The 26,093-nt window shown below is 39.3% G+C and overlaps 1 protein-coding gene across 1 annotated transcript in view; it reads right to left on the bottom strand.

The window, feature by feature from the left end:
• LOC149245986 (disease resistance RPP13-like protein 4) overlaps window positions 1-25,510 on the bottom strand; it is a 33,835-nt gene extending 8,325 nt beyond the window's left edge. Inside the window, exon 1 of the mRNA XM_089439348.1 lies at window positions 22,829-25,510. Within this exon, the coding sequence (XP_089295474.1) occupies window positions 22,829-25,510 (2,682 nt within the window). The remainder of the gene's footprint in view (window positions 1-22,828) is intronic.
• Window positions 25,511-26,093: the final 583 nt, after the last annotated feature.

Genomic DNA, 26,093 nt, shown 5'->3' with positions numbered 1-26,093 from the left:
CCCAAAAAGCGTTCATTAAAGACTTATGCCAGTTTCTATGATTTTGATCAATAGTCCGTTTAATGATTCTAATAAGGTTTTTGTTCGTTGATTCAACCAACCCATTTCATTGTGGATAATAATTGGTAGAATATTTAAGCTTAAAACCTCTTTTGAGCGCAAATTCAATCATAGCATTACCTGAGAAATATGATGCATTATCGAACATTAAAGCAGAAGGTAAGCCAAACCTGGTAATTATGAATTGATCTATGAATTCGATGATACTCTCAGAGTTGGCTGACTTAAGTGGAACTGCTTCCACCCATTTAGTAAAGTAATCGGTAGCAGTAAGGATGTATTTATGCTGTTTAGAAGAGTGAGGAACGATCTCACCTATTATATCTAATCCCCATTGTTCAAATGGTTGATCGATGTTGACCGGCTGTAATGGCAACGATGGTTTCCTCTGTCTTCCAGCAACAGTTTGACAAACTTGACATCTTCTTACATAGCTATGTGCATCCTTAAATAACGTTGGCCAGTAGTAGCATGCACGCAAGATTTTGTGTGCTGTCGCATCTCCTGCATAATGTCCGCCTGCGCATCCATCATGAAGTTCCTGCTATACTTTTCAGCTTCAGATTTCTCAAGGCATCTAAGGAGAACATAATCATAATTCATTCTAAAGAGTACATCATTTACAATTTGATATTGTTTAGCTTTTAGCCTCAGGGCTCTTTTCTTTGTTTGATTCAAATGTGAAGGAGCATATCCATTCTTTAAGTAAGATATGATATCTACATATCTTGATTCAACATTGTTTAGGCTTACCTCGTGCATTTTTACTTCATGTAGAAATTTTGAATAATTTAACACATATTCAACAGAGATTATCCTGATCATGTACTATTACGGAATACATACAGAATACATAAGATCCTCTATGTTGATCATCAATATAGCAGCATCAATAACAATAAAACATCAAGAGCATTCACACATTAACACAGTATGTAACCCGGGGAAAGCATCTCGCTAAAAACCCCACACTATCTGTATATTAATGATTGAGACCATGTAACATTACAAAGTATAATGCTTATCACAAGAAATCCAGTACCAGCTCCACCTGTTACACACAATACAACTCAGATCTGATCTCCAAATCTATTCCACTGCTTGCCTGCCTCCACTGCTCAATACCTGCTCAAGAATGAATGAGAATGGTCTACCAAACTCGTATTTCACCTCCAAAGAATCACTCACAATGTGTAAAACGTGAGTAGAAGCTACAAACTGGGCAAATACATGAGCAAACTCATTGGCATACTCAATCCCCTGATTGTGCAAGATCTGATGCATAACTATAGTCACAACTGATAGTAATCTGATTCTCTAACACCTGTCCCTGCTGAACTGAACATGCACTGACATGCAACTGAGTTAACTGATGTATTCTATAGTTGTATTATGAGTTAATAATTAGTTTAACAACTCATCATTTGTCTATTTGCAGTTAGACTAACTACAACTAGTTTAACCAAGTCAAACTGAACACAACTCCATCAACTCCACAATCAACTCCACCAAACTCAACTGATTGAGTTCTAACTGAAGTCATGCATGCAACAACTCAAATGACTCATAAGAAAAGCGTACTTCCTTCTGACGGCTGCATGGGCCACATCTGTAGCTCAAACTGAAGTGCTCCAAGAGAATAAGATCAAGTTTATAGTCCAAATATTATTATGAGACAATAATATTTGACTTTTCTATTTTTGACAGCCAGTCTAAAAATAGACTTTGATCACCCACACTGTGGTCACCCACACTTTGGTCACCCACATTGTGATCACTCACACTGTGATCACCCACACTGTGATCATCCACACTGTGATCAAAAATAGAACTTGCACCATAATTTGCCTGCGGGCCCACTTAGTGAAGGCGACTCTTTTCACTAAGCTCCATCATCTTGTTGCAATCTCAACACTCCCTCTCGACAAGATATGGATTATCAGCAACCCCTATCCTGCCTCGGTGGTACTCGAATTTGCTCCTGGTGAGAGCCTTCGTCAGAATATCAGCATCCTGATCCTCCGTTGGAATGTATGAAAGCAACATGATCCTCTGCTGCACACAATCTCTGATATGATGGTACCTGATGTCAATATGCTTAGATCTATCATGAAATACAGGATTAGCCGAGAGTTTAATGCAACTTTGGTTATCACAGTAAATCACAGTAGGATCCAAATGAGAACCGAACAAACCAACCAGGATCTTCCTCATCCATATAGCCTTGCATGCAGCCAAACTTGCTGCCATATACTCGGCCTCCGCTGAACTGAGTGCCCCGGATCTCTGCTTCCTGCTGTACCAAGAAACTGCTGTCGATCCAATACTGAAGACCCCTCCTGATGTGCTCTTTCTGTCCGTTGGGCTTCCTGCCCAATCTACATCCGTGAAGCCACATAGCTTCACCTCATCCTCCTGTCTGTACCACAAACCATATCCCGATGTGCCTCTCAAGTAGCGCAATACATGCTTGCCCGCCTTCCAGAAGAGCTTGGTAGGCTTAACAATAGCTTGTGAAAGCTGGTTAACTGCATAGCATATATCAGGTCTTGTATTGACCAAATACATCAGTGACCCCACCAACTGTCGATAAACAGTGGCATCCACTTCTTCTCCCGAAGTGGCATCCTCCTTCCTCCAACCTCCAGGAAGAGGAGTATCAACAGGCTTGCAGCCATGCATGTTGAACTTCTCCAGTATCTCACGAGCATACTTGCCCTGAGAAACAAACAGTCCACCACTGCGCTGCCATATTTCCAATCCTAGGAAATAGTGAAGGAGGCCCAAGTCCTTCATCTCAAACTCTGTAGCAAGATCCTTCTTGCATGACAGTATCAAAAGCTCATCACCCGTTAGAATCAAATCATCAACATACAGTACAATGATAAGCAACTTACCCTCCACCACAATCTGGTATAGGTTAGGATCCGCCTCGCTCTTGGAGAATCCAAGTCCTGTGAAATAGATGTCTATCCGTGTGTACCAAGCATGTGGTGCTTGCATCAACCCATACAATGCTCTCTTGAGCCTGCACACATTCGACTTGCTACTAAAGACCTCAAAGCCTTCGGGCTGCTCAATGTACACCTCCTCCTCAATGAGTCCATTGAGGAACGCAGTCTTCACATCCATCTGATGAATGTGCCATCCCATCTGCGCTGAGAGAGCAAGAATCGTCCGTATGGAAGAATACCTTGCGACAGGTGCAAAGGTCTCCTCATAATCGATCCCCTCTATCTGTGAAAAGCCTCGGGCAACAAATCTTGCCTTGTACTTCTCCACACTCCCGTCAGCTGCTTGCTTGGCCTTGTAGATCCATCTCGAACCCACCACTGATTTCCCTTCCGGTCTAGGAACAATCTCCCATGCACTGTTTCTGACAATAGAATCATACTCTTCCACCATGGAGTCTACCCATGCGGGATCCTCCACAGCTTCCTCGAAAGAGGATGGCTCAGTCACAACACACTTGCTCATCAGAGCCATGTATCCAGTGTACCGATCAAGTGATTGTCTCTGCCTGCGTTGGGCTGTAGGTGGTCCTACAACTTTCTCTGCATCTTGAGCCAGTCGCTCAGCTTCTGTCAAGCGCTTTCGCCCTCTGATGGTTGGCGCTGCATGAGTGGTCTCTTCCACTCCATGAACCTCGTCCTGTGGCTGATCCACGTCCTGAAGCTCATCCTTAGGAACTAATAGCTCCTCATCTACATGCAAGTGTAGCTCCCTCTCAAGCGAACACTTCATGGCTTTCTCCTCCTGAAATTTTATATCCCGTCGCACAACAGTTTTACCACTGTCTGGCAAATACACACGATAGTTGTGGGGCGTATTAGTGTACCCCACAAATCTCCCAACCTCTACGGTCGGCTCCAACTTCTGCCTGGCATCCTTCGTCACATGCATGTAAACGTTAGCACCAAAAATCCTCAAATGAGAAAGATCAGGCTTCTTACCAGAATAAGTCTCCTCAGGTGTACTCATGCCAAGTATCCTATGAGGACAACGGTTCTGCACATAAACTGCTGTATTGCATGCTTCCGCCCACAAGTGAAGGGGTAGGCCCTGATCATGCAACATTGTCCGTGCAACACCCACAATCGTTTTTTTCTTCCGCTCAGCTACCCCGTTCTGCTGTGGGTTATGGGGAGCTATGAGCTCTCTACGAATCCCTTCTGCCTTGTAGAAATCCTTGAACTCGTCCGAGATGTATTCACCACCATTATCGCTCCTAAGAGCCTTCACCTTCTTCCCCGAATCCTTCTCGACCAGTGCTTTGAATTCACAGAACTTTGAATATGTCTCGCTCTTCTTCTGCATGAAGAAGATCCAGCACCTACGAGAGAAATCATCAACAAAAATCACATAATACCTGTGTTTTGCTGTCGAAGCAACTGAGAAAGGTCCACACACGTCTGTGTGAATTCTCTCAAGGATCGTCGTGGCGCGACTATCCTTCTCGTGAAAGGTGGCTTTCACAAACTTCCCCAAAGTACACCCCTTGCACTGATTTGACTGCGCAAGTGTGCCTTTAGGAAGCCCTGTAGTGATATGCTGCAGTATCTTCAAGGGTCCATGGTGAAGGTGACCCAATCTCCTGTGCCACAACTCGCCATCATCCCGGCTCACCAATCCTTCTGCCTTGCCCGCCATTGCTGCGCATCCATCTACATGCAACTGATAAAGGTTCCTCACTCGAACCCCTATCTTCCGGGTCTCACCAGTTGTCTTGCTGCGTAGGAAAGCCTTTCCCTCACTGAAAACAACCTCATACCCCTTGTCTTCTAACATCGCCACTGAGATGAGATTCTTCGTCAATCCTGGAACATGCATGACTTCCTTCAATACGAAGGGTTTACCAGACTCCCTCTCAAAGGAAATGGTACCGATACCGGTCGCACTGTATCTACCATCATCGCCCATCTTGATGTGCACTCCAAGATCTTTGTCCTCCAGATCAGAGAAAAAATCTCTATCTCCCGTCATGTGAAAAGATGCACCATTGTCCAAGAACCACACTGATCCCATCACACTTGAAACCAAGCATGCGATCAATGAAAAATCAAGCTCAAACTATGAGGCTAGAGCCTCTCCTGCTGAAGATCCAACAACCTGCTTGTTCTTCTTCTTCTGCGGACAATTAGTGGCATAGTGTCCGTGCTGGTGACAGTGAAAACACTTCACCTTGGACATATCTTGCTTCTTGCCTTTCGCACCAGACTGAGAAGCTTTCTTGCTCTTCCCTTTCTTTGCTTTGGCAGCCAAAGCACAATTCTCTTCATCAGATACCTTTGATGAAGATCCATTCTCATACTTATTGTTACTAAGTTTATCCTTGAGCACCAGGTCGCTCTTGCTTTGGAATAACATTCACAATCCGTTGAAAGACATTTCAACAACACTGCTGCAAATTCGAATTCCACTAGCTACCAACTCAACTGCTTCCGATCTAGAATTCGTGAGAAAACAATATTTCTCGTACAAAGATTGACTGTATGGGCATTCACCGGATATCTCACCTTCCAAAGGAAGGATGAATCCAGAGGCTACCTGGCCCAATTACAGACTCTGCCTGAAGAAATAGAATGTAAACACTTCCTAAATAGTAGATCTGATGATCAATCCTCGCTTGATATCCTGTAAAAATATCTTCTACAAATCAAGCAGCTCTGATACCATGTAGAAATTTTGAATAATTTAACAAATATTCAACAAAGATTATCCTGATCATGTACTATTGCGGAATACATACACAATACATAAGCTCCTCTACGTTGATCATCAATATAGCAGCATCAATAACAATAAAACATCAAGATCATTCACACATTAACACAGTATGTAACCCGGGGAAAGCATCTCGCTAAAAACCCCACACTATCTGTATATTAATGATTGAGACCATGTAACATTACAAAGTACAATGCTTATCACAAGCAATCCAGTACTAGCTCCACCTGTTACACACAATACAACTCAGATCTGATCTCCAAATCTATTCCACTGCTTGCCTGCCTCCACTGCTCAATACCTGCTCAAGAATGAATGAGAATGGTCTACCAAACTAGTATTTCACCTCCAAAGAATCACTCACAATGTGTAAGACGTGAGCAGAAGCTACAAACTGGGCAAATACATGAGCAAACTCATTGGCATACTCAATCCCCTGATTGTGCAAGATCTGATGCACAACTATAGTCACAACTGATAGCAATCTGATTCTCTAACACCTGTCCCTGCTGAACCGAACATGCACTGACATGCAAATGAGTTAACTGATGTATTCTATAGTTGTATTATGAGTTAATAATTAGTTTAACAACTCATCATTAGTCTATTTTTAGTTAGACTAACCACAACTAGTTTAACCAAGTCAAACTGAACACAACTCCATCAACTCCACAATCAACTCCACCAAACTCAACTGATTGAGTTCTAACTGAAGTCATGCATGCAACAACTCAACTGACTCATAAGAAAAGCGTACTTCCTTCTGACGGCTGCATGGGCCACATCTGTAGCTCAAACTGAAGTGCTCCAAGAGAATAAGATCAAGTTTATAGTCCAAATATTATTATGAGACAATAATATTTGACTTTTCTATTTTTGACAGCCAGTCTAAAAATAGACTTTGATCACCCACACTGTGGTCACCCACACTTTGGTCACCCACATTGTGATCACTCACACTGTGATCACCCACACTGTGATCATCCACACTATGATCAAAAATAGAACTTGCGCCATAATTTGCCTGTGGGCCCACTTAGTGAAGGCGACTCTTTTCACTAAGCTCCATCATCTTGTTGCAATCTCAACACTTCACTGTTTGGAGACTGCGTTTCTGACATGTGCGATGCTCCAGCCAACATCCTACAAAAACCTTGACCTTTTACAATATTTGCTGGTTTGATTTCAGCGTCATATTCTTGCAGGGCTGTGACCCAATTTGCCCTCTTTTCGCCCACGTCTTTCTGTACCAAAATATTTCTTACTGCTGGAAATGGTACTATTATTTTCGTATGAGTCTTGAGAAGGAAGGGTCTAAAGTGTTTGATTGCTTTAAAAACAGCATAAGCCTATTTCTCAATGTCGAAGTAATTTAATTCAACTCCTTGCAAGTTCGAACTGAAGAAGGCAATTGGGGCTTCGGCTTTATCTTGATTGGCCTATGTGAGTATTGCAACGTACGATTTCTCAGAGGCAAATGTATACAAAATGAAAGGATCAGAAAAGTTTGGAGTCACTAGAGATGGGGCATTTATAATCGCTTGTTTTATCAAACCAAACGCTTCATGTTCTACATGACCCCATTTGAAAAGAGAGTTTTCTTTATTATGGATTGGAGAGGTGACACGATTCTCGAAAAGTCGGGGACAAATATTTTAACGAAATTAATTTGACCAAGGAAAGACTACATCGCTTTTTTGTTATGGGATAGGGATATCTCAGAAATTTCCTTAATTCTATCTGGATCAATATGGATTCCAGCTTTAGACACTATAAATCCAAGAAGCTTCCCTTCACTTAATGCAAAAAACAATTTTTTTGGATTAAGTGAGATCCCATATTTTTGACATCGTTGGAAGATTTGTTTTAAGTCTCTGAGGTGACTACTGCGTTTTTTAGAATACACTGTTATGTCATCTAAGTAAATCACCATTGACCTATTCACTAATCCTTTAAATGCAATGTCCATGGCCCTTTGAAACGTGGCACCGGCATTAATCAGCCCAAACGACATCTTTTGATATGCATAAGTGCCCCATTTTGTTCTAAATGTGGTCTTCAATTGATCATCTGGGTGGACCAAGATTTGGTTATACCTCGAGAAGCCATCTAAAAAGGACATTAGTTCAGACCCTGCAACCGATTGTAATATCTGTTCCATAGGGGGTAGTGGAAAATTATCCTTTTGGCAAGCTTTATTGAGATTTCGAAAGTCAATACAAATCCGGATATCTCCGTTTTTCTTTCTGACTGGTACCAGGTTGGAAACCCATCTAGAATGCCTAACAAGAAAAATAATTTTGGCTTTCAGTAATTTGTTCAACTCAGACTTAATCTGGTTTTCCAAATTAGGATGGATTTTCCTCAATTTCTGCTGGATTGGCTTTTCATCAATGATCATCGGAATTGTATGTTGTATGATTGAAGTGTCATAAGTTTTGAGATCATCGTAATTCCATGCAAAGACATTTTTATATTGTTTCAACAGTCGAATGAAAGCTGCCTTTTCCTCAAGTGTCAGACCAAGACCTAGGTTGATGTTCTGTGGTTTTAGGTCAGTGCCCAGATTCACTAATTCATATCTCAGAGTTGAACTCTGAAGTTTTGAATTGGTGGACCTTTTGAACATGTCCTTTAAATCATATAGGTCCTCCAACTTGACTACGGATTTGGGTATGGTGTTATTGCTGCTTCCTTGTTCTAGCTGCTTGTCATGTTCGTCTTCATCAATTATCTGATTATTGTAAGAGCCTTCTGAAGTTAGAAAACTTACAATATCAGGGTCATCGTTGAAAACTCTCCAGTTGGTAATATTATCAGGAATGGAGGGTCTAAAGATTAATTCAATCGAGAATCTGTCTGGATTATAGTCTTCTGCTGGAATGAGCTTGGAAGCTACATTAGCAAGGAGATCAACACTAGCATTTTCGAGTCTGGGAATAGATGAAATATTAAATTATATAAAGTGTGAAGTTAGGTCTTGCACTAACGATTGAAAATGCTTCAGGTGTCCTGATAGACAATGTATAGTATTTCTTACCTGCTTGATAACAATCTCAGAATCTCCAAAGACTTGCAGATATTTGATATCAAGCCCGATTGCCTTATATAACCCTTGAACTAACACTTCATATTCAACAGTATTGTTTGTGAAATCGAACTCGAGTCTACAAGTTAGCATGGTTTTCTCTCCTTTTGGACTGATTCATATACAACCTACTCCTGCTCCATCATTAGACTTAGAACCATCAAAAAATAATTTCCAAAACAAAGTTTTATTTGTAGGTCTATCTACAAAATGAGGTATTATGAGGTAAAAGGGATCGTGCAGACAATTTCCCTCACACAAAGACTGGCACGGATGTAGGAGGCAAAGGTGCTCAAGGAACAGGTGGATGCTCCTCGGCACAAAGAAGCAGTCTTAAAAGTCCACCTACAGCCATGGATAGATGAGGCTTACACGATCATAGCCTCCATTGAAGGAAACCTTGCGAAACTGTAGGCAAATCAATAGAATATTCAAAGCAGCAGTCACTAAACAGCGTGTGGAAGAAGTCCACCAGGTGCCCGCTCAATGCGTAGTCAACATTGTGATGATCTAAACAGAGTTGGAGGTCCTCGCGCTAAGATCTCCACACCTGCAAATTGACTCAATGGCAAGTCACGATGTTTGTGTTGGGGGCCTGTTGGGCGCAAGATTCCCCAAGGGCAGTTTTGGGGCTTAAAGCCCATATTTTGGTCCAATTTTATAATCCAAGTATAAATACTCCTCATTTTGTGGTCGTGGAGCACATAGTTGTTAAAGATTCATAGGGTTGTTCACCCTTATTTTGATAATGTAATGTCGGTTATAAAGGATCTACCCATGGTCCACGGACCATGGGATTGTATAAATAGAGCAAAGATCTAAGCAGTTAAGAGAGATGAAGAAGAATGAATTAAGATGTGATGTATGAGAGATAGATCTGAAGTAGAAGTTTAAGTTTTGGGTCATAGTGTAGGTAGAGGCTCTGCAACTGAGTGCACAGAGGCCTAGAAGTTTGCAGCTGAGTGTGCAAACCCCTGCAACTAAGTGCGCAGGGTGAGTCGAGTCTGTAACCATCTGGAATTATCAATAAAGAGAAGTATTCTATAAATTTTGCGTCTTTATTTCTTGTTTATGCATCTATTATATTGGGTATGAATTTCACTTCTAATGCTTATATGATGCCCGAATTTGTATAACTGTATTAGTTAAGTGAACGCAAGTAAGAACATTTGTTTACGCAAAGCTAATGAAGATTTGTTAATGAGATAAGTAAGATACTTAGCGTAGTTGGAAAAAAAAAACAGTTCACTGCCCTAGCAGCGCGAAAGCATTTCAGCCCCAGGTTAGGGCTGCGTGAAAGCCCATTGTACCATTTCGTGAAGGTGTTAAAAGACGAACAAAAGGTTAAAGCAACCTGCATGTAGGCAGGTATAGTTTGAATAAAACAACATCACATCCATCTCAAGGGTGCGGAAACATGGTTCCAGCATCCCCCCACACTACTTCAGGTGAGACTTCAGCCCGTGCTCCGTGGGTTGATGCCGAAAGGGCCAATAGTTTAGGGATTTCTTTGGCTAACTAATGCTAAACCTGGGTCAGGCCCCCACAAGCTAAAAAACACTTAGAGGTGCATGGTTACAACATACATGATGAGAACTTAGAAGAGAATGAGGGTGAACTGCAGATTGTTTCCACAACTGGATAAGGCCATGGAGAATACATTCAAGGTAACTTGAATGGGGATCTAGCAGTAGTGAACCTACATTATGGGTGTGATCATGAGGGGGATCATGAAAGACATATTGTGCATGATGAACTATTCCCAGAGATTTGTTCAAAGGCTCAAGTTGGAGTTGTGATATTTGGGCATCCAGTGTAGATATATACAAAAACATTCAACAGAGTGCCAAAATTGCCAGTAGAGGACTTTCGAGAATTCATGCATTAGATCCTTCACACACGATGGATTCGCGATATATTATGAGTTGGGACTCTATTGATGGAATTATTCCTAGGAGTATACTCTTACCCAAGGGCATATTGCAGCTTGGCCCTTTAGGCATAGATAGTGTGTTATATACATATTTGGGCACTGCAACCCCAATCACATATGTCCATAAACCAAGGGATTCTAAATCCCTAAAAGTGTTGTTTCATGCCCTAAAGGAACAAGGTCAGCTGATTACAGCATTTCCCAGAAGTTCTCCCTGAAAAACTACTCAGAACTGGTCAAAACTAGACCATCTCACCTGCTCCATGGTCAGGGTGCGATGCAACTCACCTATTGCACACGGGGGGTGCGATGCATACTGAAAAGCCCTTCTGTAGGGTGTGATGAGTGAGAGCAGACAAATGGTAGAGGCAGTTGGCTAGGTGGAAACCCAGAGAATCTTCTAGAAACTACTCATTTGACACTTGCCTCTCTGAATTCGCCCAGGGATGAGTAAGAGATCATGAAATTTCTAAGCGGAACCAAGAACTATCAGAGAAATGACAACAATCAAAATCCCAGAAGCTGACTCACCCACCTACAAATATCTATATATGGATCCCTCATCCTAGAGATCCAGAGGCTTGAATTTTGTATTTTGTAAGGAAGTGTTGTTGGTTTCTCTATGAAACATCATAGTGTTGGGTGATCTATCTTTTCATGAGGTGAAGAGGGCTTTCAAGCTGAGAGGATGGCACTGGGTCAGACCAATGGGTTGTAATCCTCTCTTCTACTACTTCTATCAATAAATCTATTTGAGTTTTCCTCCATATTCTTGTATATCTCTTAATATTGTATTGATATATGCATTTGTATGGTTAATATAAATTTGATCCTATATTGTTTATGGTTATAGATATCTATGCTTTGATGGTATTATGATGCTTTGACTCTACAGGTGTTCTTTGAAGCGGGACAAGTAAGGAAGGAGTGGTGAAGCTCTGTCAAAGGAGGGAGGAAACAAGCAAGGAGCCAAGCGAAAAACTAAGGTTGGTACTTTCTGCTTCTCTCTCATCTATCTCTCATAAAGGAAAACACAAGTAACTTTATTTTATTTGTTTCTAAGATAGCTACCCATCTTAGTGGGACTAGTAGCTCTAAATGGACACTAGTTTTCCTGGTAACAAAATGGCGACTCCACTGGGGAACGAATAGTTTGATTGTTAGTCATTGTTGTTTGCTTTATAAACTACAGATGGAGCCTAAAGTTAAGCCAACTAGCCTTCAAACTGCTTTTGCTATGCAACTGCAAAGTAGATCAATGCTGCTTTAGTCAATCTCCGGGTTATTTTATGGACTAAACATCTGACTTGCAAACATTCTAAGTGCCCTGGTGGTAGCTCAAATAACCTCATTAGATCAGCCCCTATACTTTGTGTTTACTACCTATCATAAGCTCAGCCTAAACCCCTGAACTTAGCTACAAACTGTGAGCAAAAACCAAGCTCAGTCTCATCCTTGGACCATCACACTGTCTCTCATTGGCAACCTGGATGCATGGCACCTCCCATGTGTTGCAGGTGAGATGCATGCCTATTTCCCTGTGTTACAAGTACGATGATTGAGTGAGGCTATTTCTGCCTCCAGATTTTGGTTTTTTCTTCATTGTCTTCAGCTTTATTTAGTAGTTTTGTTGTCTATGATCAGTATATCACTGTTGAAACTCTCTCCCTTTACATTATTCAGCCTCCATTGATAAAGAATTGTGAATGTTTTTATGTATTTTTCGTCATTTACAGTTCTCCTTTGCAAACAGTAGCTTAATCGAACTGTCATCTTTTGATTTGAAAGTGTTGCAAGTGTCGTTTTCAGTCAAAGAAAAGAGTGTCGTAAAGTCTTCCTCTTTTAGATAGTCGATTAAACTTTTTCCATTGTATTTGATTTGGATCATCAATTCTTTGAAGTGTCGAAAGTAGTTTTCAAGTCGAAATTGAAAGTGTCGTCTAAATCTTCCTTTCGTTTTGAAAAGAAATTGCTAAAGTGTTGCTTTGAGGAAAGATAGTTCAGATCTGTACTTAGTTTTCTTTTTGTCATTCTCACATTAAGGAAACTGAAAAGCAAATACATGCATGTGCATTTGCATTTAGACTGCATGCGAAAATTGATTTAGGACAATGCATCTTAGTGTGTGCTCTCTGCTCTATGTTGAAATAATTTTATTTATCTTTCCTTAGTAGCTAGGATTTTCATTGCAAAAAGAAAGTAAACGATTGTTTATCATCTTAGATTGCATATTTAGGAATTGTATATCTACATCACGTGGTGAACCTTAAACGCAAACTTCTTAAGAAAGATCAAATGTAAAATAAACCTCAATGAACATAAAAATGCTTTGGAACCTAACACACAACATCTAGAAGTCTAGGCTAGAGATGTATTCCAGCATCGTAAAGCCTGGTAACTATTGTTTTCATTGTAGGTTGGGTGATTCCTCCTCTTTGATACGACAAGTGCTAGTACGGACTTGTGCTCCCACGTACCGTCGAGTATATATTGGGAGACCACAATAGGCTATATCCTTTATCCTTAGGAAGCCGTGTTTGCCGCCCTATCGATCGCAATGCACTGAACACAACATTCGGGAAGATTGACTGCCGTACCTTAAAAAGTATTCTGCAGTTTTGCGATTGGTTTGGTAATCCCTCTATCTAGATTTCCAGAGTAGTCACTTTCATTCCTTTTCAGACTCCTTAAAAGAAAAGGTCCATCTGAGCACTTGTCACTTCAGGCTCATTAAAAATCGAAGGTGACTAGAGTCATATTTAGCTATTTCTCGACTCTTAAAAATTGAAAAATCAAGTTGTGTCAAAGCGTCATAAAATTTATTTTAATCAAAATAACGTCACTGTTCCCTCGTTGGTCTTAGGTTGAGAAAATGGAGTCCACCAATCAAGGATTTCCCATTGGGGGAATACTAGTCCCTTCTCCCCTTGGGGAGATGTTGGTGCACCTCATATGGCTACATTGTCCCTTCCAAGACTTACAATTGGCTTGCTAGTATGGCTTTTCTTGACGTCTGTTGTTCAAAACACTGTGATTCTTAAGCAATCAAATCAGCAACCAGATGATACTAGAGTTACCCCCCAACCTTCTACTTCATTTGTTTCTCCCTCTCCTTCTTCCTCTTTGCTTGGTGAAGCTAGCAAAACTAAAAACCAAGTAATTGAGAAGAAGAAGAAAGGGAAGGAGAAGAAGAAGAAGAAGCCAATGGCAAAAGGGGGCAACCATGCATCGTCTGGCAAAAATCCACACACTGCACCATCCAAACCTAAATCTCCATGTGTCATTTGCAAAGGAGACCACTATCATCGAGATTTTCCTTGCATCCCACAGATCTTAAGGGACTGGTCTCCCCGCTTGCACAATCCGGTGTCCTCAACCTCTAACGATCATGTTGAAAGTACATCGTCAACTAGTGAAAACAAAGTCAATGGACAAAAAGGAAGATCTAAATTTCCTTGTAGACTGTGTGAAGGTGATCATGCCCTCCACCATTGTCCCTTCCTGGACAAAGCTAAAGGAGTCTTGGATAACCATCTTGCTTCACCGCTACAGCTTCCTCCTAGATACAAGAAACTCTTGCTGAGTCCATCACCAGTTGAAAATCCGACTGACACACCTTTGTTGTCAGTCGAAGCATCTATTATTGAAGATAAACCCTCTAAGTCCACACAGGAGGTCGAGACAGCAGTCGTCCCAGTCTTGTCTTCAGAAGATCTACCTTCAGATGATACAGTCACCAAAGAGAATGAGAATGACACTGTTCAAATTCTTTTTGTTAACACAGAATCAGATGAACCTGGGGGCAATCTACCCATTCCTTTACCGCAGGAAGGAAGTTCGTCAGAGATTCATCCGACCGTCTATTTGGTCCCTCCTCCAAGCAATCTAATCATTTCCTTCAATTGGAATCTACTAGGGAGACCCCGCCTAACATCTAATGTACCATTCCGAATCATAGTACAAGCTTACATAATGATCATGGTTGGTACTATCATAGATGAAGGGGCTTCCGTGAGTATCCTTTCCTCCACTACTTGGAAAGTGCTTGGTTCACCATCGCTTCTGCCTGAGATTTGAAATCTACCAGGCTTCAACAAAGGAACCAGTCGACTGTTAGGGATCCTTCCAAATTTTCCTATAACTTTGAGAAGGAAAATCGTTTATCTGAATGTGATGGTAGTCCAAGGGCCATTAGATTACAATCTACTCCTTGGGCATGACTACATTTATGGCATGGGAGATATTGTTTCCTCACTCTTTCGAGTGATGTGCTTCCCACATGAAGGTAGGGTGGTCTAGCTCGTAGACCAGCTTTCATTCCCCGGTTCAACCACAGCTACTAGTCAAGTGCCATCCCTAACTGGTCTTTTTGCACAAGGAATGTCTCATTAATCTCCAATCCATCCACCTGATGAGCGCGAGTGATTCGGTGAATGTGACTAAACACAGGGGGCATGCGCCCTGGTCTGCTTCAGTAGGAAAACCCCAGATATAAGGTAGGTTTCTGCGTAGGATATATGACTAGTCTGACACACCCGTCCATTTAGGAAAATGGGATTAAACTGGAATAGGATTCCCTCGTCAAAGGTTATGTGATTGGAAGTGGATTCAGCCCTTTCACCTTTGTCTATTTCAATGGACAGAGCCAAGGAAGTGTTTTGTCGACAAATGTGGACAAAACAATCTTGCAAATGCAAGAACTTCCATATGGTAACCTGGAAACTCTACTTTATACCTGGAGGCATGCAAACCTTTTGCATGCAAGTGAAAAATGACCTTTTATTTTCGTAGTTTGTAGGCATGTTTTCTTAGTTTGTAGGCTCTTAACCCTTTAACCTCGTAGGGGGGTCGTTCCTAGCTTGCATAAAAAAGGCTCCAGAGCAAAGTTGTGAATGGGGCAAGATCCCTAAAAAATTAACCTACTAATGAGAGACATCCTTATTATACGACTGGCACGAGCAGGTTTATGCAAAGTTCAAGCTCGTTAAAAAATAAACCTAGTAGTGAGCATATGTTCCCCCAGAGTTTAAGCTCATTAAAAAATGAACCCATCCTTCGGTAAATAACCTTTGTGATCGCATCGCTATCATCTTTTGAGCCTTGGTCGTGTTCTTACCATCACCTCCACTTTTTAGCCAATCATCCGCCTCCACTTGATTGTTTACCCTTTTGAGGAACAACTGCGAAGAGTGATTCTGTTAGCCACTTTCTTTACACTGCCATGATTGAAAAGTTCCAAATCTTACCTGGAACCGGCTACTACTCGAAAATATCACTTGTTCCTCAAAGACAAGTCTCTTTTAAGCTCTTTTTAGACTCGTAAAATATAAAAATATTGCCAAGCAATTGGCCTCTCCAGCTCGTTAAAGTCATTGGAAGTGCCATCCCTCCTCTAGATTTTAATCTTTTGGACCTGAGGGATCATTACACAAAAAGATCGAGCGCTTGTATTTTTCAGCTCGTTAAAGTGATCGGAAAAGTCATCCCTTTCGTATCATTTTATACTTTTTCGGACTTAAGGGATTATACTACGAAAAAGGATTACTAGAGTTTCCTTTCCGTCTCTTTCAGACTCTCTAAAATTGAAAAGGACCGAGTTATCTTTGTCGTTAAACTTGTTAAAACAATAGAGACAAACTTGTCCATTATAGAAAAGAACGAGTTTCACTGTCGCTAGGCTCATTAAAACATAGCAACAGGTTTGCCCGAAGGGAAAATTATAGAACAAGCATATGTTATCCTCCTCAAGCTTGACAAAGATAAAGAGGTACTGGTTAGAAATGACTAGGGAAAAAATTGGGAAGAAAACTTGAAGAAACTTTATTGGTAGCAGGTCGCTCTTGAACATGACACTTTCACTCCATCACCATGATTGAGTCGGGTTGGGTTATTCCGTTCATCGCTCATATCACCATTGGTCCTCCATACCATCCATTTTTGAGGTTTACGCTACCAATCCATTTCAGTGTCGTTGATATGTTCAAGAGAAGTTGCTCAAAGAATTCACCAACCCAACTAACATCTCATCCACTGCAATACCTTCATGCTTCATTCTTTCATGACCACCACCCTAAACCTTGTATCATCAAATCGTTTTCACCTCCACAAAATCATTTGCTCTGCTTCGTGTCGTAGATGTGGGATTCATTAAGGCCCTCCTACGATGGGTCACTTCTTGTCGACATCAGCTCATTATCCAATAAGTTGACTTAGGAACAACCCTTTCAATACCTTGAAGCTTGCATGCCTCAATGGCAAGTTTCTCACTTCCGGTGATAGGTTTACATCAATGGCCTTCGACCAAAAGATTTTGCGTGGTGTTTGACATCAACTCATGTATTCACACCATGTGAATTGTACTACAGTACCTTGAGGGTCATTATCATTATCAGTGATTCCTCTCGCACCTATTAACAACTTACATCATTGGCTGGTAATCAGGCAATGTCTTTCCATGTTCGACATCAGAACATCTTTTCACATAGATCGACTTGTACTTCGGGCAAAGATTGAACGAGTTTGAAGACCCCAGATCTAGTTTCATCCATCTGGGCTGTGATATATTCAGGAAAATAAAGACATCAAATGTACATAATAGCTGCACAGATAATCATCCAATCCAAGGATGATGGCTCTACTAGAATCATCAGTTTGCCACATAGACGATTGTCTGTCCTATGTACATGAAAATGAATTTATAAACCTGAGCATGGGAATGCGCGCCTCAGCTAGATCATGAAAATATTATGAAGATAATGTATTGTATTATATCTTATTATAGGTCACCTTCCAGTTCGAAAAACCTTGGATCCTCATGATAAAGCATTTCACCCGACATCAGAAGATTTATGACCTCATGCTTTAGGGGGTAACTGTTATAGACATATTTGGGCATTGCAACCCCAATCACATATGTCCATAAACCAAGGGATTCTAAACCCATAAAAGTGTTGTTTCATGCCCTAAAGGAACAAGGTCAGCTAATTACATCATTTCCCAGAAGTTCTCCTTGAAAAACTACTCAGAACTGGTCAAAACTAGACCATCTCACCTATTGCACACGGGGGGTGCGATGCATACTGAAAAATCCCTTTTGTAGGGTGCGATGAGCGAGAGCAGACAAATGGCAGAGGCAGTTGGCTAGGTGGAAACCCATATAATCTTCTAGAAACTGCTCATTTGACACTTGGCTCTCTGAATTCGCCCAGGGATGAGTAAGAGATCATGAAATCTCCAAGTGGAACCAAGAAATATCAGAGAAATGACACTAATCAAAATCCCAAAAGCTGACTCACCCACGTGCAAATATCTATATATGGATCCCTCATCCTAGAGATCCAGAGGCTTGAATTTTGTATTTTGTAAGGAAGTGCTGTTGGTTTCTCTGTGAAACATCATAGTGTTCGGTGATCTAGATTTTCATGAGGTGAAGAGGGCTTTCATGCTGAGAGGATGGCACTGGGTCAAATCAATGGGTTGTAATCCTCTCTTCTACTACTTCTATCAATAAAGCTATTTGAGTTTTCCTCCATATTCTTGTATATCTCTTAATCTTGTATTCATATATGCATTTGTATGGTTAATATACATCTGATCCTATATTGTTTACGGTTATAGATCTCTATGCTTTGATGGTATTATGCTGCTTTGACTCTACAGGTGTTCTTTGAAGCGAGAAAAGTAAAGAAGGAGTGGCGAAGCTCTGTCAAAGGAGGGAGGAAACAAGCAAGGAGCCAAGCGAAAGACTGAGGTTGGTACTCTCTACTTCTCTCTCATCTATCTTTCATAAAGGAAAACTCAAGTAACTTTAGTTTGTTTGTTTCTAAGATAGCTACATGTCTTAGTGGGACTAGCAGCTCTGAATGGACACTAGTTTTCCCGGTAACATAGTGATGGAGGGTCGAGATGGTATCATAACCCACAGGTCCTAGGAATTAAGTGGCATTGGGATCCAGGTGGATCTATTGAGGGCAAGATTGGCCAAATGTTTATTTGGGATCTAGGTATTGAAGGATCCATTCAGAATCATTTAGAAGGAAGGCATGGGACCGAAAACCAATTTGTATGGGATCATGATATTAATGTACAAATGATTCTGCTATGGATAGAAGTGGATTTCTTAAGGGCAAGTAATCTTTGGGCATGATAGTTTTTAATATTCCCTTTTATTGATAGGGTCAAATGGACAAATTTACCCATGGTATTTATAGTGGCATTTTCCCATGGTATTTTCCTTCATTTTTCGAGGGAAAATAGTAATATAAGGTTTCTAGAGAATCCATCAAGCCTATAAAAGGGGATAAGAGCTAGGTATTTGGGACATCCAAAGTTCATCAATTGTTGAGAACTTGGCTTGGCCAGTTCTAGTTGGATCTCGGGACGAAAACCCTGTGGTGATATTTGTTGGGTGGATCCATCTAGGATACACAAGAGTACTTCAATATTTTAGCTTAGTCATTTGATGAGCATCCATGCATGTCATTGTTAGGGGCTTCAATATTACTTCTATGGGAATGTATTATTTTTACAGTTGTTAATATAAATAAGTGGCTGCATTTTTCTTTCTTAGATCCCTTGTGTTCTGTATTTTGGGTTCAACTATTTTTAGGACACTATAATGTGCTAGATCTATTGAAAATTTTGCAGTTTGGGATCTTATAATAAACCTACAAATATATTGAAATTAATCAAGAGCAATCACACAAAGTAAAAAAAGATATGTCCAAGAATATAAAGCTCCACTCTTTATTAATATAAAACCCTTGAGGTAGGGTAGCACCATACAATCACTCCTTAAGGAAGGATAACACTCCACAAACTGTGTGCTTGTCGATACAAAACAATACTTCGCATCCATTCCCTTCCTAGACTTAACTATATATAATGTTATAAGATCCAAAACCCTAACAACCTTAACTACTTGTGGTCCTTTCCATACTGCGGGTTAACTACTTTATTTATTATCTATGACCTGTTTATTCATCATCTTTAAGTAAAGTAACTAATTATGGTTCTCCTTTTACATTGCATTATGCCCTTGGGTACCTGTGTACCCCGTATTATAGGTATACTACAGGTGTAGAGAGGGAGAGCTAGAGGTGGGGAGAGAGAGAGAGTGTGACGAGGGAGAATGGGAGAGGGATAGTGAGGGAGTTAGGGGGAGAGAGAGATAATGGGAGAGGGGAAGGGATATAGATATAGTCATAGAGGGAATAGAGAGGACAAAAGAGAGAGAGGGAAGAAGAGACAAGGAGATGGAGAGATGGGGGAAGAGAGAGATACAGGGAGAGAGAAAGGACAAAGGGAGGGAGATAGAGACAAAGATGGAGGTGGGAGAGAGAGGGGAAGGAGGACGAATGGGGAAGAGAGGAGAGAAGGGAGAAAAGTAATATCACAAAAGTGCACATACATTATATTACATGTGCACAGTCCTACCATGGGCAAACAAATGTGAGAAGGTGAGAGAGGAAGGTAGGTAGGGAGTTTAATGTTTTTGATGTTAGTCTAAGGAGCATGTGTATTTTATTCAAAATTTCTATGTGTTCCTAAGAATGCACACATGCTTTTTATGCTAGCATCCTTTCCTAGGTGATTTCCAAACAAAAATCTAGAGAACAAGCATAGAAAAGAAGCAAATATGTTAACACATGGTTTGAGTTTTTTTTTAATTTGAAAGAAGAATTGTGTCGACTTGTGTTATTGGGAATTTTTTCCTTATTGTGTAACTAGAATACAAATTTTATGTAATTAAGAGTGACTTGAAGACAATTGATGTCTTGTTGAGGAATTGGAAAGATTTTTTATCTTGCTATGAAATTAGAAGAAATATTTGTCCTTTTTGTAATATTGGGAGATAATCTTTGTAATCTTTGGGAGACTATGTATGTTTAAGTGAAAATAAAAAAAATTATTATAGTTAAAACAATATATGAGTGTGTTTCTCAAAACCAACATAGATCCATGCCAAGCTCCTAGAGATTTCATCTCTCTCAACTCTTGTACATCGAGTTAAGATAGATCTATTCTAGTTACATTGGTAAGCGTCCTCACTAATGAACATAGGAAGATTAATCTCTCTTTTAATCCAAATCTTTATCTTATGGTCATAAATGAATAAGTATAATATGTGACATTGTTGCTTAGTACCTGCTTTTATGCCAAAAAAAATGATATATATATATAAAGTTAACATAATAATACGAGCTTAATAAGCTTGATAAAAGTTAAACAAAGTCTTTTGGTAGAGCTGTTTAAAAAATTCAAAACTAATTGAAAGCTAAAGTTTTTTTTACTAGGACAGGTATAGAAATGAAAAAATGTTATAAAATAAAATATTTTGATCCCTAGTTAAGAGGTTGTTCTACGGAAAAATTTTGTTCTTAAAAATAAAATATTTATAACCATGATAGAATATGTTTAAATTTTTCAAAACTAATTAAAAGCTAAAGTTTTTTTATTAAAATAAAAGTCAACATGTATATAAATGTAAAAAATGTTATAAAATAAAATATTTTGATTTTGAAATGAGTTATGGTTTTTGGTCAAAGTGGTATCGATAAGTCGTGGTACTGGGCCCTCGTATTGATAAGCCATGGTACTAGCACATAGTATTGTAACAAAGTCTATTTACAAGTTAATAATATTCATAATAAAATGGGGTAAATAACCATAGTTAAGAATCTTGTTATATTGTAAATATTACATTTTAATTTAAAAATGTTATAAAATTAAATTAAAATAAAATATTTTATTTTGAAACAAGTTATTTTTTTGAGCATGTAGTATTGATAAGCCATGGTATTGGAACCGAGCCTAAATTATTATGACACGGACCAAAATTAAAAACAATATCACAGTCTCACCATCTCCTCCACATCTATAAATAAAATTTCAAATATTAACTAGCTTGTATTATCAAATAAAAATGACATCATGTGAATACATGTTTACATTTTCACATTTACCTAATAGAATTATGAAATTACCATATAAATTATATGACTAAATCTATTTATAAAATGAAAAATTATGCTTAAGCCATTCACTTAATTTTTTTTTATAAAATAAATAATTATACTAATGATACAAATTATTCAAATCATTCAAATCACCTTGTTCAAAACAATACATTCACTTAAATAATATTTTTGAAAAATATTAAATTATTTCAATATTTATAATTAAATTTTAAAAACAAAAATATTTCATACAAATTTAAATACATACATTTAAGAAAACAAACAAACCACCTTACAAAATAGAGTTGAATATTCTTTATCTTTCTTACCTTCTCTGTCTTTAAAATAAAGAAGAGGTCGAAAACATCTTAGAAACATCAAACTATTAAACAATTTTCTTGGTAGTAGATGTTAGGTAGAAAATTTGATTTAATTTTAAGGAATATTAGGCGCAAACTATTTAATAAAACATTTTTGAATTAAAAAATAGATTTTATTTTTATTAAAAGTTAGATTTTGTTTTAATTTATTGAAAAAAAATATACGAGTAATATTAATAAAAAAATAAAATTCGCACATAATTGGGATACTACTAAAACAAATGCTTTTTTAGTTTAAAGTTTTACTGAAATATGTTAGAATATAATTCCAGAAAAACACAAGTGCAATACAACTTTCTTGTTAAATATTATACAAATCTGTAGACTATCTTTCAAAAATATGAATACAAACATGCTAACGTAGAATTTACATCTCTATATCCCCAGTCCCCATTTCAATTAATATCTGCGCTCTTTACTACCCAAAAGTATATTTGAAACCCCGAAAAACAATGCGACAACTTCGCAAAAAAATAAAGCAACAACATCCCAAAACAATGGAATAAACCGAAAACCACCAAAAACACCAAAGAGAAAACCGGAGGGGGAATCTTGCAATTAAGATAACCAGAAATCTTACAATTAACCTAACCACCCTAAAAACAACAAAAACCAGAAGACGAAAGGCATAACTACATAACCACCAAAGACACCAAAGAGCAAACTTGAGAGCGAAGCTTACAATTGACCTAACGACCCTAGAAACAGCAGAAGACAGAAAACTAAAGACATCACGAACCACGGGAGCAAGCTTTTCGCATGCATTAGTAAGTCGCGACCAATGTTGATCAATGTCAAGAAATACATCAAGTGCGATTTGATCCCTTCGCAACTCTTTGAGCTTTATGTTTCGGCGCTTCAGTTCTTCTCGCAATTGGCGAAAGTCGCCTCCACTTCTGAGTACCTCTACTTCTTCAAGACTCTTGAGACTCGCTATTCCTTGTGGCACGTTTGTCAGTTTGTTGCAGTATTTGAGTCGGAAATACTTTAATAATGGCATTGTTGTATCTTGCAAATTCGGAAACCTTTCTAAACGGCTAAACTGTTCTACAATGAGCTCCTCCAGCTTTGGAAATGCTGTAGCTTCTCCAAATTCCTCTGGAAATTCAACACATCTGTCATTGTGCGACAACTGTAGTCTTCTCAAATTAGGAATTTTTTGCAGTCCTTTATAAACATTGCCCATGGAGTCATCGTATTGTAACTCCAGGTCCATGAGGTTCTGAAGCCCAAATATCCATTTGGGTACCACGCATTTAGTCAGACTAACCGTTTCAAGGCGTTCCATGACTTCCATGTCCTCAGGCAGACTGAAGAGGTACGGAGTCGTATTAATATTTGTGAAGGAGAGTGTCCGCATCCTTTTCATGCCCCCAAAAGTCCCTTTCTCCAGTTGAATAATACCTTCTTCTGACGGAGGAGCCATATATTTAACTTGTAATGCTAACTGTTGCACGAGGGTCAATTTTCTGAGATCTCTCAATTTCAAGCCTTTGGCATCGGCATCGGCATGGGCATCGAATAGAGTACCTCTCAATTTCAACGTCTGCAGATGGCAAAGCTCTGATATTCCCACAGGCAACCGCTCCAAAGCTTCGCAGTTATTCACATTCAGATACACCATAAATTTGTGCTTACTTATCCCTGAGTGCAACTTTGTTAGATTGGAGCAATGACTAACATCCAGAAACTGAAGGCACCTCAAACCGCTCAAGAACTCAGGCAACACAGAAATATTTGTTCTAGACAAATTGAAAAACTTTAAATGCTTTAATTTCCCAATAGACTTGGGCAATGAGCTGATGGCAGTCTGACTTAAATCTAACACTCTGAGATATGTTAGATTGCTAAAAAAACTTGCAGAGATTGTTGTAAGGGATAAATTTTGAGATAACAATAAAATACGGAGCTCTGGACACTTGAAGGCCTCTTTGATTGCAGATATATTGTTTTTAATCAATGAAATTGTACGCAGGCCCCGCCATTGTACTCCTGATCTCCCCACTTCTTCTTCGGGATTTAACAAACATTCTCCTGGCTTTAATAAACATTCAGTATGTGACTCACGAACAGCTAAATCATGCAGCAAATTATGAATTTTGCAAACCTTTACTCGCCCATCCCCACCAACTTGGGAAACTTCAATAAGGCATCGCCCAATAAGTTCCTCTATGTAAAAACGCCCTATGTTGTATAAAGAAGCGCCAGAAACAAATCCTTGGGCAATCCACATATGCAATAAATATTCACATTCTATTTCCATATTTTTAGGAAACACAGAAAAGTACAGAAAACAAGGCTTCAAGTCATCAGGCAGAACCTCGTAACTTAACTTTAAAGCCGGGATAACGCTGTCGCTGTCGCTGCCGCTCATTGCGCCGAGTTGATTCAGACAGCTCAAAGAAGCTTTCGAATCATTGGGAAGCCATCTACCGCTTGCCATAGATGCCCCTATTGCTTTGATGGCCAAAGGCATCCCACAACATTTTTCTAAATTATTCAGCTCCTCCTCTGGGCGTTCTGCGGAAGCATGATTGAAAAACAATTTTCTGCTATCCTCCCAAGATAAACGATTTAGCTCGTGGGTGTGAACATATCCCAAACCTTCTGCAACTTTCGCATTACAGCTGGTGATTAGAATATTATGTTTGCTTTTGATTGGCCAAACAATCCTCTTAAGCAGCTCAATTAGAACTTCCTTATCCCACACATCATCGAAAACAAACAGACACCTTTTTCCATCTAAATCAGCGAAGGATTGCTTAACCTTTTCATTGCTGATATCCTTAAGTTTTATAGGCCTTCCCATTTGGTTGAGCACATTCTCAACATCCAATTTCTGAGATACTACCACCCAAAACCGATGGTCAAAACGTTCTTCGACACTTGGCATGTTAAAAACTGTTTGGACTAGAAGAGTTTTGCCCTGCCCTTCCCTGCCCACAACGGCAATTACTTCACGGCCCTGTTGTTGCAGTGATAGATCAGTAATCTTTTTAATGTCAATTTCCATGCCCACTGATAGTGGTTGCTTTTTAAGAATATGAGCAGTTGCATTCCATCTACTAGATTCAACACAAGTATTCGTATCTGCGCCTTCACATGGAGGACGGAGCCAGCGTCTTTGAAAGTTCATAAATCTGCAATTTAACTTATTAATCTTGTGACTCATCCCATAGCGGGAAAAAAGGTTGGAGACATTGCCAGCTACTCCGCAGTGCTCCACTGACAGAAAATCCTCAACTTTCTCAATCTCGTCACAGAGAGACTTGAAATCCTTTCTGAAACTCTCTTCTAAGATATTTTCAGTGAGCATTGAAGTCACATCTTCTATAGACGAAACAAGAAAAAGTGTTTCTGCCATGTTTTTCTTCTGTTCCTCTTCGACTGAGACTCCCTTTCTTCAATCTCCTCTTTTCCTTCTCATTTGTCTCCCCACTCTTTTTCAAACAAACAAGCAGTGAGGGAGCAATCTGACCTTCATCGTGGATTAACGACACGATTCCTTGTCCTGAACGCTATATCAGGACATACCATTCGAAGAGTAAGAATCGAGCCTCCGTACCTCCGTCACACCTCCATGACAGAGACACCATGGTCAATCATGGACTGTCTTTTGTTATGCTGCCTAGGCATATCTGATTTTGATGCGACAAACCATTCGAAGAGTAAGAATTGTTATGGTGCCTAGGCATATCTGATTTTGATGCGACAAACCATTCGAAGTGTAAGAATAAGAATTTTTTTATTAAAAAATCATTAGTCAATATAGCAAAACATCTTACTTTATTCCATTTATAAATCAATACTTTGCCTCATTAACTAACTTATATTTTAATCGATCCATGAGCAAAACCTCTTACATTATTTCATTTATGAATCAATACTTTGTTTTGTTAATTAACTGTCTTTTATTTTTTTATTAATTAAGTGTCTTTTATTTCTTT

Source organism: Pinus tabuliformis, chromosome 7 (genome assembly GCF_031772625.1).
Source record: "Pinus tabuliformis cultivar Carrire ecotype Pingquan chromosome 7, CPIR1, whole genome shotgun sequence".
Classification (NCBI taxonomy): Eukaryota; Viridiplantae; Streptophyta; class Pinopsida; order Pinales; family Pinaceae; genus Pinus; species Pinus tabuliformis.
This window is presented reverse-complemented; position numbering and strand designations above follow the sequence as displayed.